The sequence below is a fragment of the Sciurus carolinensis genome, chromosome 5 (assembly GCF_902686445.1).
Source record: "Sciurus carolinensis chromosome 5, mSciCar1.2, whole genome shotgun sequence".
Taxonomy (NCBI): Eukaryota; Metazoa; Chordata; class Mammalia; order Rodentia; family Sciuridae; genus Sciurus; species Sciurus carolinensis.
In genome coordinates, this window is record NC_062217.1 from 102,881,943 (window position 1) to 102,899,000 (window position 17,058).

The 17,058-nt window shown below is 38.9% G+C and overlaps 1 protein-coding gene across 1 annotated transcript; it reads right to left on the reverse strand.

Annotated features, from left to right (window-relative positions):
• Positions 1–8,306: 8,306 nt before the first annotated feature.
• On the reverse strand, positions 8,307–15,612 carry LOC124985082 (uncharacterized protein C1orf109). Its single transcript, XM_047553458.1, has 3 exons — positions 15,322–15,612; positions 11,415–11,594; positions 8,307–9,227 (listed from the first exon to the last, which is right to left on the reverse strand). The coding sequence occupies exons 1-3, from the start codon at positions 15,594–15,596 to the stop codon at positions 9,071–9,073; spliced, it is 612 nt and encodes a 203-aa protein (XP_047409414.1). The 5' UTR covers positions 15,597–15,612; the 3' UTR covers positions 8,307–9,070.
• Between the last annotated feature and the right edge of the window lie 1,446 nt (positions 15,613–17,058).

Consider the following 17,058-nt stretch of genomic DNA (forward strand, 5'->3'; position numbering starts at 1 on the left):
ACCTAGTATTTTTGTGTTGTGGTCTATTTGTTTTCTGGAATTGAGAAGGATTTGTTTGACGTACGTGAATGAGCCAATGTTTGGGGCATAGATATTTATGATTGTTATGTCTTGCTGATTTATGCTTCCCTTAAGCAGCATGTAATGTCCTTCTTTATCCCTTCTGACTAGTTTTGGTTTGAAGTCCACATTATCTGAAATGAGGATGGATACTCCAGCTTTTTTGCTGTGTCTGTGTGCATGGTATGTTTTTCCCCATCCTTTCACCTTTAGTCTAAGGGTGTCTCTTTCTATGAGATGAGTCTCTTGCAGGCAGCATATTTTTGGATTTTTCTTTTTAATCCAATCTGCCAGCCTGTGTCTTTTGATTGATGAGTTCAGGCCATTAACATGTGAGGTTATTATTGTGATATGATTTGTATTCCCAGTCAATTGACTCATATTTGTTTTTGACATGATTTGGTTTCTCCTTTATTTGGCTACTCCTTTAGGCTAGCGTCTCCTGTTGCTGATTTGCATCGTTATTTTTCATCTCTTCCTCATGGAATATTTTGCTGAGAATGTTCTGTAATGCTGGCTTTCCTTTTGTAAATTCCTTTAGCTTTTGTTTATCATGGTAGGATCTTATTTCATCATCAAATTTGAAGGTAAGTTTTGCTGGGTATAAGATTCTTGGTTGGCATCCGTTTTCTTTCAGGGCTTGGTATATGTTGTTCCAGGCCCTTCTAGCTTTTAGGGTCTGGATTGAAAAATCTGCTGATATTCTTATTGGTTTCCCTCTGAATGTAATTTTATTCTTTTCTCTCGCGGCCTTTAAAATTCTGTCTTTATTTTGTATGTTAGGTATTTTCATAATAATGTGCCTTGGTGTGGTTCTGTTGTAATTTTGTATGTTTGGAGTTCTATAAGCCTCTTGTACTTGGTTTTCCATTTCATTCTTCAGATTTGGGAAATTTTCTGATATGATTTCATTGAATAGATTGTTCATTCCTTTGGTTTGTTTCTCTATGGCTTCCTCAATCCCAATAATTCTTAAATTTGGCCTTTTCATGATATCCCATAATTCTTGTAGATTCTGTTCATGATTTCTTACCATTTTCTCTTTTTGGTTAACTTTGTTTTCAAGATTCAATATTTTTTCTTCAATGTCTCAGGTTCTGTCTTCCAGGTGTTCTATCCTATTGGTTATGCTTTCTATGGAGTTTTTAACTTGGTTTATTGTTTCCTTCATTTCAAGTATTTCAGTTTGTTTGTTTTTCAGTATCTCTAACTCTTTATTGAAATGATCTCTTGCTTCCCGTATTTGGTCTTTTAACTGTTGATTGGTGTGATCATTTAATGCCTGCATTTGCTCTTTCATCTCCTCCTTCAATGCCTGCATTTGCTCTTTCATCTCCTCATTAGCTTCCCTCTAGGCCACCATCTTGGATCGCCCCGTGAAGAGAGCCTGTGGCCAGAGTGGGCAGAGCCGCTTGAAGAGGTCTCTGGCTGCCCTGCCCTGGTCCCAGAGGCTGCTTGTGGATCGAAGCTCTCCGTTGGTTAGGGGGCTTGTGGCTGTTTCTATGTAGAAATCCTCTCACTGGGCGGTCTGCTCCGAGAAGCAAGCCTTGAAAGGCACCTCCCACCGCAGGGGTCCAGGCTACTTGGGGAAGTCTCTGTCTGCCCTATCCTGGTCCCTGAAGCTGCTTGTGTGCCGGAGTACGCTGCGCTGCGCTGGCTCTGGGACTTGGAGCTTTTTCTGGTCAGAAAGGCTCTCACTAGCGGGCCCGTTCTGAGAACCTGGAGAAGCTGGCTGTGTAGGCGGGGCCCACCACCGGAGTGCGCATGGCTGCCTGTGGAAGACTCTAGCTGCCCTGCCCGGCTCCGATAAGCCATCTCCATATGGGCCTGCCACCCGGGCCGAGCTTCACCCAGTGGGCAGACTCACCTGTGGCTCTATTTCAGTCCGAGTCTCTCAATGCCTCCCCTTCTTAACTCCTGGGTTCTGGAGCGACTGGGGGTGCAGTCACCCTCTAGGCCGCCATCTTGGATCGCTGTCAAGTTCTTATTAATTGGATTAACTGTATTTGATGTTAAGTGTTTTGAGTTCTATATACATTCTTGTTTTTAATACCCTCTCAGAGGAGTAGTGGACAAATATTTCCTCCTATGTTGTAGATTCTCTATTCATGCTCATTATCACTTTCTTTGCTGCCAGTACTTAACAAAAACAAAGTTGACTTTTCCCATGCATTTGTTTTTGGCACTTGTGTCCAAATATCAGATGACTTCCAAGTGGGTTCTTCTCAGTAATTTCCATCAATTCTGTTTTGTGTTTCCGATTTATTGTTAGTATCCTGCTGTTTTCCTGATGATTGCTGTGTCTTATGCTTTGAAATTGAGTATTGTGATGCCTTCTGCTTTGCGCTTGTGTCTCAGGTTTCCTTTGTGTATTTTTGGTCTGTTTTTCATCCATATGGATTTCAGAATATTTTTTCCAGTTGCGTGAATACTTCGATGGAGGTTTGATAGGGATTGCGTGAAATGTGTGAACCACTTTCTGTACTTGGCTATCTTCCCCATATTAAAGTTGCCTTTTCATTATTCTGTCTTCTTCAGGTTTTTTTCATCATTCTGCAATTTTCCTTGAATATTTGTATCACCTGCTTGTTTGCTTTCTTCCTTTTTTTTTTTTTTTTGCATCTCTTATTAGTTGCAGTTATCCTGATTTCATTCTTAGTGGGATTGTATTGTTTAAGTTGCTTACTTGTAAATGTATCGAGTACCTTTATTTTTTAATTTATTTTTATATGGTACTGAGAATTGAACCTGGTGCTTCACACATGCTAGGCTAGTATTCTACCACTGAGCCCTAACCAGCCCTCAGTTTGATTGCTTTTGTTGTATAGAAATATTATTGATACTTGTTGATTTTGTTTTTGCCTCCTTTACCAAATTTGTTTATCACATCTTAAAAATTTTCTGGTAGAGCCTGTAGGATCTTCCTTCAAATAGTGTCAAATAATGAGTAAATAGGGATAATTTGACTTCTTACCTTGTATATGCTTCCTTTGTCTAATTGCTCTGACTAAAATTTCAGGCACTATTTTGTATAGGAGAGATGAGCAAGCACATGTTTTACTTGTTTCTGATTTTAGAGGAAATGCTGTAGACTTTTCACCATTGAGTGTGCCCCTGGCTTTGGGTTTGGCATACATAGATTTTGTAATACTATAACACGTTCCTGCTTTTTCTAGCTTCTTAAGACTTTTCTCATGAAGGAACTTTGAATTTTGTGAAATGCTTTTTATACATCGATTGTGATGATCATGATGTTTTTGTTTGTGATTCCTCTGTGTGATGTACTACATTTATTAGTTTGCATGTGTTGACTTGTATTTGAATTTTTGGAATTAAGCCTATTTTATGATGGTGTATGATCATTTAAATGCTATGTTGAAATTGTTTTGAAGTATTGCATGAGTACATTTGAAAATATCTTTCTTACGAATATTATTAAATAAGATTCTTTCCTTTTTTTTTTTTTTTTTTTTTTTTTGGCAGTAGTCCTATAATACTGACCCTGCCTTCATATAATGCCATTTTTGTCAGTTTTCTCCCTGTTTTCTAAACGCCATCTGATTTTTTGAGGAGCATCATTATTAGCTCTCTTTTGAAAGTCTGGCAAAATGTAGGCATGAATGTGTGTGGTCCTGGGCTGTTGTTTGTAGGAAGATTTTCATTCCTCTTTCAGTACAATGGCATGCTTTTGCTCTCTTTAAATTTCCTCTTTCCTCCTGATCAATTTTTGTAGATCATATGTGTCCAGAAAATTGTCAATTTTCTTTCCATTTGCTAGTTTTTATGATGTAATTTGTCCCACTAGGCCTCTGGATTTCCCACTTATTGGCATTTATCTTTTCAAAATAGTCCCTGGTGATCTGGTGGATTTCAGAATGGTGTCTATTATAAGATCCACCTTTTTTTTTGTCTGTAACTTTATTCATTTGTATTTTTTCTCTCTCTTCCTTGTTTAGTTTGGTTCAAACAAGGATTCTTAATCTTCTTTATCTTTTCAAAGACCCAACTCCTTGTTCCATTTATCGTTGTTATTATTCATTTTGTTCCTAGTTCATAAATTTTGGCAGTACTATTTTTCCTTTCTTTGATTTTACTGGTTTTGGCATTGGATTGTCCTTGTTTCCCTGAGTCCTTGAAATTCATCTACAGGTGATTTATTTGAACTTCTTCTGATTTATAAGTTATGTAACCATATTTATAAATTCCTTTTTAGTGCTGCTTACAATGTAAATCATAGATTCTGTTTTTTTTCTCTTTTCAATTGATTCGAAGGGACTTTTAATGCTTCCCCCAATTTCTTTGATGACACATTATTCATGCAAAAGTACATTTCTCACTGTGTAAGGGATTGTAATATTTCTGTGTTTTTCTTGGTGTGGGATAGAAATATTCTTTCCTGTGATCTGATACCTTGCAAGCAATTACTTTCATTGCTTTTGTGTATTTGCTAAGAATAGCTTTTATGACCTAATTTGAGTCTGCTTTAGAGAAAATTCTATGAAAATAATAATTTTTCAACTGTCATCTGAGGAAGTACTGTGTAGACATCTATCTGTACAGTCTTTTGATCAAAAGTATAGTTGAACTCCATAGTGAATATCAAATTTTTTTCTGGATGCCATAGTTATTGTTGAGAGTGGTATATTGAAGTTACTCATACTTATGGTACATGGCCTATCTGTCCCTTTACTTTTAGTACTTTTTGTTTCATGAAATGTTCGGCACTGATGTTCAAGTGTAAATGTTTATAGTGATTAAACATTCTTTTTGGCCTATTCCTTTTACCAATAGTTATTGATCTTCTTTGTCATCTCTGGCTAATTGTGGCTTGAAGTCTACTTGATAAACATGAGAATACCTACATCTCCTTGCTTTTAGCTTCCATTTATATTAAAAGGAAATACCATTTTCCATCCCTTCATTCTGTGAGTCTCTTTGCCTGTGATGTGTACTTCCTGCAGACAAGATACAGTTGACTTTTGATTTTTTTCACTTACTATTTCACTTAATGCCTTTAATTGTAGAATCAAGCCCTTTTACATTCAGTTTGAAGGGTAGTATTTCCTCATGTCCTTTGCTTTTTTTTAAATTTAGAGTCACTACTTATTGAAATTTGCTTATCTACTTTAGTGATATTTATTTTTCACATACGCGTCTTATTTTCATCTTCTTTTCATGTATGATTCTTTTGAGAACCTTCTGCAGTCTGCCGTATGTATTGTCCATGAATTGTTTCAGTACTCTTATAAAACTGATTTATGGGTGTTAAATTGTATGCCCCTACACTGCTAAATTTTTCAGGAGTTCTAGAATTTTCTCTAGTGCATTGCTTTTGGGTCTTTCAGGTATACAATCTGTCTTCATCTAACAGACCTAGTTTTAGCTCTTCTTTCCTGTGTGTATCCCTTTTCTTGCTCTCTTTTGCCTAATAGCTCTGCTAGGGTGACATGGACTCATGAACAGAAGTGGTTAAAGGGCATCCCCTTCTTGTTCCAGTTTTTAGAAGGTATGCTTTCATTTTTACTACATTTAGAACTGTGTTGTTATTAAGTTTTTGTGTTGTTTATATGTCCTAGAGATTCAGGCTTCATTTGAGGTGCATGTGGTAAAGACTTTCTCTCCATCTGGAGGCTCTCTCTTCTCATTATTGATTGTTTCTTTTGCTCAGAAGAACTTTATCATTTGAACATGTCCCATTTATTGATACTTGATTTAACTTCTTATACCTTTAGGGGTCTTGTGAAGGAAGTCAGATCCTATGCCAACATGGTGAGTATTGGGCCTACTTTTTCTTCTCGTAGTCGGAGGGTCTCTGTTCTAGTGTCTAAGACTTTGATCGACCTTGAGTTGAGTTTCATGAAGGGTCAGAGATAAAGGTTTAATTTCATTTTTTTACACATGGCTTTCAACTTTTTCCCAGCACCATTTGTTGAGGAGGCTCTTTCCTCCAATGAATGTTTTTGGCACCTTTGTCTAGTATGGGATAATTTTATTTATGTGGGTTTGTCTCTGTGTCTTCTATTTTGTATCATTGGTCTATGGGCCTGTTTGGTGCCCATACCTTTCTGTTTTTTTTTTTTTTTTTTTTTTTCCTTCACTATAGGTATAGTATAGTTTGAGTTCTGGAATTGTGCCTCTAGCTTCATTTTCAAATGGTGATTTTCAAGAATACAAGCAACAATAAATGTTGATAAGTATGTGGGAAACTTATATACTGCTGGTAGAAAACCAAATTGGTGCAACATTATGAAAGCACTATGAAGATTCCTCAGAAACCCTGGAATGGAACCAGCATTTGACCCAGTTATCCCACTACTGGGCTTATACTCACAATGCTTAAAATCACCATACTAGAGTGAAACAGTCACATTAATGTTTATAGTAAATCAACTCACAATAGCTAAATTATTGAATGAACTCAGGTTCCCCTCTACAGATGACTGGATAGAGAAAATATGTTTTATATAACACACACAAACACACACACAGTACATACATACACACAAACACACAAAGATACACGTGCATGTGCCACGGAGTATTACTCAGCTATAAAGAAGAATAGTGTTTTGGTCTTTGCTGGTAAATGGATGGAGCCTGATAATATCATTTTGTGCGAAATAAGCTAAAAGCAAAAAGCTAAAGGCCCAATGTTTTCTCTGATATGCAGATGTTAGTTCACAATAGCGGGGTAGAGAGGAAAGAATATTGTTACTTTATATTAGATAAAGAGGAGTGAAGGGACAGGAAGGGGTATGAGCCTAGGAAGCATAATAGAGTGAAACAGGCATTTTTCACCTCATGTACATATCTGACTGCATGACCTAAGTGATCCTACAATATGTAAAATCAGAAAAATGATAACTTATCCTCCATTTATGTATGATCTATTCAAATGTATGAATGCATTCTACTGTCATGTACAACTAATGAGAACAACAACAAAAAAGAACAATGTTTGACTTAGATTTAGTATGAATAGCTTTTTCAATGTTCAGATATATTCCTTTATCTCTGTGTTTTCTTATGTTTTGAATCTTTATCTTTTCAAATGCTTTTGCTGCATCTCTTGAGATATTATGTGATTCTTGTCTTTATGTGTACTGATGTGGTGAATTACATCTATTGATGTATGTATATTGAACCAACCTTGCATCCCTGTGAAAAAGCACACTTGATCATGTTGTGCTATCATTTTAATAAGTTTTGGTATCAATTTTCCAGTAGTTTTTCAGAATTTTTGCATTCATATTCTCAGGATTTTTGGCCTCTTGTTTTTTTTTGTTTTGTTTTTTTTTGTTTTTGTTTTTAAGTTTTATTTAAAATAATTATGTATGTGACAGATTTTTAAAAATTCCTAGAGGAATACAATAGCATTTTATTAATACTAGTTATTTGGTAGGTGGATAAAGTGCATTTCTATGTAATACTTCAGTTTTTCCACATCAGAATGCATTATCTTTATAGGTAGAAAAATTATATGTAAAATGTAAGATAAAAATGTAAAATGTAAAACATAACATTCATAACATTATATATATATATGTATATATATATGATACATATAATGGTGTGTAATTGTGTAGAGGTATATTTACATGTATGAAAAGATGCCACACTACGTTAAGTTTTAAAAGGCAACAGTATATAGCCAGGTGCAGTGGCGCATGCCTGTCATCCCAGCGGCTCTGGAGGCTGAGACACGAGGATTAAAAGTTCAAAGCCAGGCTCAGCAACAGCAAGGCGCTAAAGCAACTCAGTGAGACCCTGTCTCTAAATAAAATATAAAATAGGGCTGGGGATGTGGCTCAGCGGTGGAGTGCCCCTGAGTTCAATCCCCAGTATCAGAAAAAAAAAAAAAAAACACAACAGTATATATTGATGGCATATGTTTAAAAAAATTTAAATTATAAATTAATTTATAATTTAAATTTATAAAATTTAAATTATAAATTATAAATTATTATAAATTAAAAAAAATTTATAAGTGGCCCCTAAAAGAAAATATATCAAAATGTCCCTGGTAGAGTTGATATATTTATACCTTTATACCTGTTAAATTTTTCCTAGCTATCTTACAATTTTTTTAAAAAAGCAGAATAAGAAAAAACAGTCATTTTCATTTTGAAAAACACCTCTACTAAGTTCTTTTCCATCAGCCTGAGACTTGGGCACAGATGAAGGCCAGGGGCTTCAGACCCGCAGCCCGGTCACCTGCCCTGTGCTGGCTTTCCCTACCTGTGCAGCTACTCCAAACGTAAACGCAAGTGCCATGCCAGCTGTGGCCAAAAACACCCTGCCATTTTGGGAGTATCATTTCCCTAGTTACTGTTCTCTCAGAGTATGAGCAAGGGGGACCTGCTCTCCACAAAAGCTTCCAGACAACTCGTACTGCACCACCTCCCCCTGGTGGCAGGTTTTGGAAATGGAAATTGGCTTGATAAGGAACTTCTGCAACCTGTCACCCTTTTCTTTTTTGGTGCCAGGGATTGAACCAGGGGTTCATACATGCCAAACACAAGCTCTACTACTGAATTGCACCCCACCACAAACATATCCTTATTTCTTTAAATCATCAAAACCTCTTTCTCAATCTTCAAGGTGTCAGGTACAGACACCTTTCCAGGACCTGACGTCAATCAGACTGGTGATTCAGATAATGCCAGGGGTGACTTCTGCCCTTTATCTCCTGTCCTTTCCCTCCCTACCACTTTGGGCCTTATAATGTAGACTGGCAGGTTTATCAGTACTGCCTTGCCTGCTTTCTCTCTATCTCCACCCGCTTCCCTGAAAGGGCCAGCAATGGCCCATGAACCATGAATGGAACCTTGATCTGGCATGAGAAGCCCCAGAGACTTCTACCCTTGATCCTCCCAAGATCCAGTCCTAGGCACTGATATTTCAAATAGGTCAGGTTGTTATCCTGATGCTTCTTTAGAAATATCACAGTGGGCAGCAATGTCCATCTTCAACTGTGGTGCTTCTGGTCTTCACATAACACGAAGTTTCCTTACTCTTCCAGGAAGAAGGAAACACTCAGTAGGATATCTTGTACAAGATCTTGGTGCTCATCTTCTGAAATCTGGTCCCAGGCCTTAGGCAGTGCTTGGATGCCTGCCAAGTCTCCCCACTGGATGGAAGAAAAGAGATACTTTCTCTTCAAGTACTTTCCTGGAAGTTAAGGACAGCTCAAAAAGAAAATGAATAATGCTGAAGGGCGGAAAATGTACCTCATGAGAGCTACAGGGAACTATCAAGTGAAAGTAGAGACATCATTACATTTTTCTGGGGAGAGGAGCAAGATTAAACTGTGCCACAATATTTTCTGAGCAACTCTAATAATATGGCTTGATGACACCAGAAAACAAGAATCAGATACTGTTCCTGAAATCTAGACTGTCTTTTGTGAGGACAAAAGCAGAAACTAATAAGAAGCAAAGTGACATGAAAGATAAAACTCAGCAGAAGTTAAACAAAAAGCAAAGGCACAGGAGTGCGGAAGCAGCGAGTGCCTTCAGGGAATCGCAGACCTTCCAGCCTGGCTGCCAGGTGTTCAGCACGTAGTAGGAAAGGTTGGTTGAGCCAGAACACAGAGAACAGTGAGGACCAAGGCAGGCATTTTGAACTGCATCCACAAGCAGCCGAAGCTACTGGAACATGCTATGCGGGCAACCTGCTCAGAACCAGACTTCCTGAAGATATACAGAAGTCAGAGATAGCTTAGAGGGGCAAAAGTCAGAGACAAAGAAGGCTGCCAACAAGCTACAGATGATTAAGAGCCCAAACAAAACTGTGGAGGTGGCAGAAGGAATAGAGAAGAAAAAGTCACACATAGCTTACGATAGGGATATATTCTGAGAAACGCATCGTAAGTAATGCCATCCTGTGCAAACGTCCCAGAGTGCACTTACACCAACTAAGACAGTTCTGATATCACCAGGTGATGCGATCCTAAGCGACCACTGTGGTATGTGTGATACCACTGCTGACCAAATGTTATGTGGCACATGACTGGAAAAGCAGCACCAAGGAAACAGAATTAAAGTGCCTGCCAAGTGCCTGTGTAAAGAGCCTAGCACATGCTAAGTACCCAGTAATGTCTGCCCTGCTGCTGTTGCCATTGTCACTAAAACTGTCGCCACCATCACTACTACTGCTGCAACTGAAAGAAAAAGCAGAAAGGAAAAGCAGAGACTGCCCTTACACTCCCAGACGAGGACAGACAGTGTGATTCTAAACTAAAAGAAAAGGGGTTTGAATTTGAGGGCTAGACTGAAGAGTTCAACTTTAAATTTGACTTTGTATGTTCTTGAGCAATTCAGGTGGAGAGAAACTGAGGCTGAAGACTAGAGTCAACAATGAAAGTAGACACTTGAGCCAGAGGGTAGATGCAGGTTATCAGGTGAGAATGGAGACCAAATGGCCAGACCTTCAACTAACCAGTCTTCTCCTTCCAGCCTTGCCTTCCACCACCCCCAACACTTCCCCAGGATACAGCATGGTAACATTGAAAACATACATCTTTTCTGCTACTTTTCTACTGAAAATCTAATAGCTCTCTGTCTCTCAAAAGCCAAAATCCTTTCAGAGACATGTGTGGCCCCTCTGAAGTCCAGCCACCTCCTCACGGACCTCAACACCTAGCAGACTCCCCCATGCCCTGCTCTAGCCACACTGGCCTCCTGAATATACCAGGCATGCTGTCACCTCAGGCCTTTGCATCTGATGTTCCCTCTGCCTGGAACATTCTTCTCCCAAATATCCACACAGTTCCCCTTGCCTGCTTCAGTACCTTGCTCAAATGTCAGTTTCTCATGATGCCACTCTGACCACCCTTATAAAATCACAGCCCCACCACCACACCTCACATTCCCTGCTTTATGCTCCATGGTACTTAGCTGATACTCTCCAAATATTTTTCTTTCTTTTTATTTATTGAACCCAGGGGCACTTAACCATTAAGCCACACCCCCAGCCCTTTTTTTTTTCATATTTTATTAGAGACAGGGTCCCGCTGAGCTGCTTAGGGTCTCACTAAGATGTTGAGGCTGGTTTTGAATTTGAGATCGTCCTGCCACAGTCTCTGAAGTCGCTGGGATTACAGGCATGCGCCACCACGCCCGACATATTTTTCCTTTTTAATATCTGTCTCCTAGCACCCACGGCAGTGACTGGCAGGTGGCAGCTACTCAACCAATTATTTGAGAAACCATAGTAAAAAGTAATGCAGGAGAAATTCAAGTTCAAGAACCAAAGAGAATGGATCCAAGCTATAGTTTTCTAATCTTGGGATTGAAAAATTAAAAAGACTTTGGAACATCTCTGGCATTATCTGAAATGTATGCAAAGGATATGAAGTTCGGTAATGTCTCTCAATATCTTGCAACCACTCCAACATGTCAGCCACAGACGGGCTCAGAGCTGAGGGCTGCAGAACAGCATCAAGGCCGACCACGTCTGCATGCTGCTCATAGATCCGAAACACTTGCTCCACGTGGCTGCTGACTGTGTCTCGTACCTTGAGGAGAGTGGCTCTGTGGAAGAGTCTGAATTAGGTGACATGAGAATGTAGGCAGCAGGGCTTCTCAACCCTGGCACCGCTGACATTTTGAATCGCATGATTCTGCTTTGCGGAGGGCCACCCCACACACACAGGATGTGTACCAGCACACCTGGCATCTCCCCACCAGATGACAGAAATAAACCACGCCCTCACTGTCTCCACATCACAACCATGTCTCTAGACATTGCCAAATATCCCCTCCCAGAAAAACTGCCCCCAGTTGAGAACATGAGCTAAGGAGACTGGTGGTATTGCTTTGGAGGTACAAGTAGATCAAGAATTAAGAAATGACTTTATGATGGAGAGGCTGAAGAAGTTATATTGCTCTCAAAGTTGTGGGATAAGCCCAGTTGCCAAAGAAAGGAAAGACCAAGGGACATTTCTGGGGTTAAGGATGGACTGAGTTCAGAGACAGAATGCTTACCTAGCATGTGCAAGGCCCTAGGCTTAATCCCCAGTACTGCCCATCTCTAAAAATAAATAAATAAATAGATAAATAAATAAATAACCTGTGTAAGGGGAGCAAATGCTCACTCACAGACCCATGCCATGTACAAGGAAAGGAAATAAAACGGTATTGAAGCAACAAACCATTCCTATCTACATGCTCCCTAGCTCTTTCCAGAAAATTCTTGAATGGTCAAGTGTGGGCTCAGGATGCACAAACCACTGTTGACCTTAGGAAAGTTATTTATTCTCCCCATGCATAAAAACAGTTTGTTTTGCTCACAATACAGAACAGAGACTAGCACATAGAGTAAACACTTATTCAACAAATCAATGAGTGAATGAATGAAATTATGATAAAAACCAAATGCAATAATGCATATAAAGTGCTTAGAGCAGTGCCTAGGTTATGGTTTCATCCGTGACCCCAAGGGACCCAGCCATCAAGACAAAGGCTACAACTTCCAAAAATAGAAGGCATTTCCCAGCCTAGTACTGTGGCTTTCAAAAATGTTTGACCATGACTCACAATGAGAAACAGAATAACAACCCAACACCCACACACAAAAATGTAATCAATTGAAGTAAAAATACTTGACCCTCTCAAATGCTGTTTTTCATACTATGAGATCTAATTACTTGTAGATTATGAACAGCATTAAAAAAAAAAAAAACAGAAGGCAAAATATCAGAATGCAACACTCCTAGCATTGTTTTATGGAATATTTCAGTTACATATGTATGCACATGTGTTTTATGGAATATTTCAGTTACATATGTATGCACATGCACATGTATGGATCATGACATAAAATGTATTTCTTCCTGTAAATCATGACCAAACAACTAAAAGTCACTATCTGAAGGAAAACAGGTGCCTCTTGGAAGGCAGGCTTTCGCTGGGAATTTTTGGTATTTTTGTTCTTGTAGTGTAGTGTAAGTACTCTACCGCTGAGCTATATACCATTTTTTAAAATTGAGAAACAAGCTGGGCATGGTGGCACACATCTGTAAATCCCAGTGGCTCAGCAGGTTGGTTGGCTGAGGCAGGAGGATCAAGAGTTCAAAGTCAGACTCAGCAACTCAGCAAGACCCTGTCTTAAAATAAAAAATAAAAAATAAAAAGGGCTAGAAATGTGGCTCAGTGGTAGAGAGTCCCTGGGTTCAATCCCCGGTACCAAAACAATCAATCAATCAATAATTGAGAAGCAATTCACACTTTAAAAGTATACAACTTAGCGGGGCATGGTGGCACACGCCTATAATTCCAATGGCTCGGGAAGCTGAGGCAGGAGGATCAAGGGTTAAAACCAGCTTCAGCAAAAGCAAGGCACTAAGCAACTCAGCGAGACCCTGTCTAAATAAAATACAAAATAGGGCTGGGGATGTGGCTCAGTGGTTGAATTCCCCTGAGTTCAATCCCTGGCACCCTCCCTCTCAAAAAGTATACAACTTACAATGAAACTACTCTGCATAATACTACAATGGTATATACATGCCATTACACATTTCTCTAAATCCAGTGAACATACAAAACCAACAGGAAAGCCAATGGAAACTATGGACTTTTGGGGATAATGACATATCACTATAGATTCATTGATGGTAACAAACATTACCACTGTCATGCAGGTAAGAGTGGAGGTAATACATGTGTGGAGGCAGAAGGTACAAGGGAATTCTCTACACATTCCAACTTCACTCTGAACTTGAAACTTTCAAAATTAAAGCTTCTTAGTTTTTTTAAATAAGTATACAATTTAGTACTTTTTCATATAGTCACCAACCACTATGCAACCATCATTACCACCTAATTCCAGAACATTTTCATCACCCCCAAAAGAAATCCTGAATTCATTAGTAGTTATTCCACTTCCCTTCTTCCTTTTGGCCCAAGGAAAGCACTGATCTACTTTTTACCTCTCTGGATTTGTCCATTCTGGATATTTCAGAGAAATGGAATCATACAATGTGTTTTGTTTTGTTTTGGTATTTGATTTCTTTCACTTAGCATAATGTTTTCAAGGTTCATCCATGTTGTAGCATATATCAGTGCTTAATTCCTTTTAATGGCTGAGTAACATTCCAATGTATGGATCTATCATATATTACCTATTCATGTGATGAACATTTGGATTGATTCCACTTTTTGGCTGTTATGAATCACACTGATTACCAGAGTCCTTTAACAGTTACTACTGATAAAAGGAGTTGATTTGTACAGAAGTTGTGATGAATTAGGGGGTTCTAAGGATTTCTGCCTCCACTCCTCACCAAAGTTCTCTCAATCTAGAAGCCAAAGCCACATCTACAGATCATATGCTCAACACAGCTAACACATCACATGAGCTGATTTACCTGTCCAACCTCATCTCTTACATCCCCTACTCCAGCAACAGTACTCATACCCACATCTTGGCTCATTTTACACAAATTCATCCTTCAGACTTTGACATTACCTCCTCCCAGAGGTTTCCTCCCTCCATAGGTTGCACACATCACTTTCTTAGAACATAGCACAACATCTCTTCAACTCAAGGCTGCTTCACTGTTGTCTTTACAGCACCTTGTGCCTGGCATCAAAGGCACAAATGTCGCTTTTTACAAGTGTACAAGTGTACAAAAGAAAAAAATGTATTTTACACAAACAACAGTTTCCTATTCATCTATGACACAGACACTATACACAAGAACTTTATTTGTTTGGAGTCAAAAAAAGGCCACATATGCCCTGTCTCAATAACCTGTAGGTTACTGAGAGAAAAAATATCTAAAAGGCAAAAAACAGAGCTTGTAGATATGCTGGGCACAGAGACATCAGTGTACAGCAGAACAAAATGATGGGGCTGGGGTTGTGGCTCATGGGTAATGTACATAAAACCTTCAGTTCTGGCACCTACCAAGCTTACAGCATAGTTCCTTATTGCCTTTACCAAGACAACTATAGCGCAGGGCTAACAAGCCTTCTCCACTCCTTTTCCTTTGTGCTTTTGTAATTTCTACTAAGCCCACTACCATGCCTGCCCTCTGAAAGGGAAATGCCAGAAAATGGTTTGTTTGTTTTTTTTTTTTTTTTTTTTTTAGAATATGGTTTTTTTGACAGTGGTCTGGCTGCAACAGAAGGAAAGGAGGAAAGGCTGAAACGCCACCAACTGTCATGCTCTCGAGCAAAAACACCCTTCGGATGAACCTAGCTATTTAAAAGCACCCAGTTTGAAGATCTTCCTAAAGAGCACCAAGGAAATCCTTACAGCTTCTCCCCTAGCTTGTCCAGGACAGTGTCCCCAGCCGCCAGCTGCTTGCGCCGCAGCCGCTCCTGTAGGTCGGGGAAGGCCCGAAGCGCCGGCACATCCTCAAACCGCACGCTTTGTGCGGCCTGCAACTGCTCTGCCAGGTTGCTGAGCGAGGCCAGGAGGGGCGAGCAGTCCCGCAGAGTGCTCTGCCACAGGCCGTGCTGCTCCTCCACGACCGGGAAGCACTTCTTCAAGGCCTCCTGCACAGGAAGTAAAGGCCTGTCTTGAGCCATCTTCCGGACAGCCAGGGCGCCTCGCACCTGGCCTCTTGTTTTTTTCCTTGGTGTGTCTTTGTTTGGTTTTCAGATCCTGGTGATACTAGGGTCACAGAATGAATTTGGAAAATTATGTTCCATTTATTTTTATAAAATTATTTGAGGAGGACTGATGTTAGTTCCTCTTTGAATGTCTATTTGTACTTGGCTGAGATTCAATTGGGTCCTGGGTTGTTCTTTGTTCGCAGACTTTTATAGTATGTTCATTTTTTTTTGCTTGATATTGATGTGTTAAAATATTCTAGGTCCTCAAGGCTCAGATTAGGTGGGTAATCTTTCTCTAGAAAATTGTCAATGTCTTCATGATTTCTATTTTATTGGAGTATAAGTTTTCAAAATTGTTTCCGATTATCATCTGAATTTCCTTTTATTGTGTGGTGATATTTCCTTTTCCTTCACAAATTGTAGGAATTTGATTTTTTCCCTTCATTCTTGGTTCATCTAGGTTAAAGTTTTATCAAGTACATGTTTGTTTTAACAACCAATTTTTAATCATTAATTGTTTTGAAACTTTCAATCTCATTGATGTTGGCTCTGATTGTAATGATTTCCAATCTTGTTCTACTTTTAGTGTTGATTTGTTCTTCTCTTTCCAGGGCATTGAGATGTAATGTTAGGTTATTAGTTGACTTTTTATTTTTTTAATGAATGTGGTGAGTGCTATGAACTTTCCTCATAGAACCACCTTCAGAGTGTCTCATAGATTTGGATATTTTTTGCCACATCCTCATTTACATTTAAACATTTTAAACTTTCATCCCTGATTTTCTGCTATCCATTGGCCATTCAGTAGTGCAAAATTTAATCTAGAGTTGTTAGTGTAGTTTCTATGTTTTGTTATGTTGTTAATTTCTAAATTATTCCATTATAATCTGATGCAGTGCAAGGTATTATCTCTAATTTTTTGTATGTACTAAGTATTGCATTGTAGACTAAGATGTGGTCTTTTGGAAAAAATGATCTGGGAGCTGCTGACAAGAAAGTGTATTTCATGATTGCTCATTATAGTTTTTATTTTTCTTTTTTCTTTCCTAGTTTGTCTGGGAAGAAAAGGAGAAGTGTGTGAAAAGTGCGGCAATCCAGGAATGATGGTAATCTCCTTGAAGACTCCCCATTTGTGTTGTTTATTACTTTGAAATAATAGAGAGTCTCATCTACTTTTTTTCTTTGTTTATTACCGAAAAAGTAAAATGTGACTCTGGGAACCCAAAACGTGGAACCTTGCTCGACAATATTGCTGAGAGTGAAAGAGAACATATGGTTTCAACTGGTAGTAAAAGCCATGTCAAGGAAAAGAGCTTGTGTGATGCTCCCCTGTCATCGCCTGTCCAAAAGGTAAGGTGTCTTTTAATACCTGTTTTCCAATCCTTTTTAAAATTTATTGTCTCCCCTATCCTCATAATGATGGCAGTGATCCTAA

Excerpts from the sequence above, each read along its gene's own strand:
- LOC124985082 (XM_047553458.1), bottom strand. The coding sequence starts at position 15,596 with ATGGCTCAAGACAGGCCTTTACTTCCTGTGCAGGAGGCCTTGAAGAAG. Across the intron at positions 11,595-15,321 it reads GACAAGCTAGGGGAGAAGCT|AGCCACTCTCCTCAAGGTAC; the intron begins GTAAGGATTTCC and ends ACTCTTCCACAG. Across the intron at positions 9,228-11,414 it reads GAGAGACATTACCGAACTTC|GTACTTGAAGAGAAAGTATC; the intron begins ATATCCTTTGCA and ends ACTTCCAGGAAA.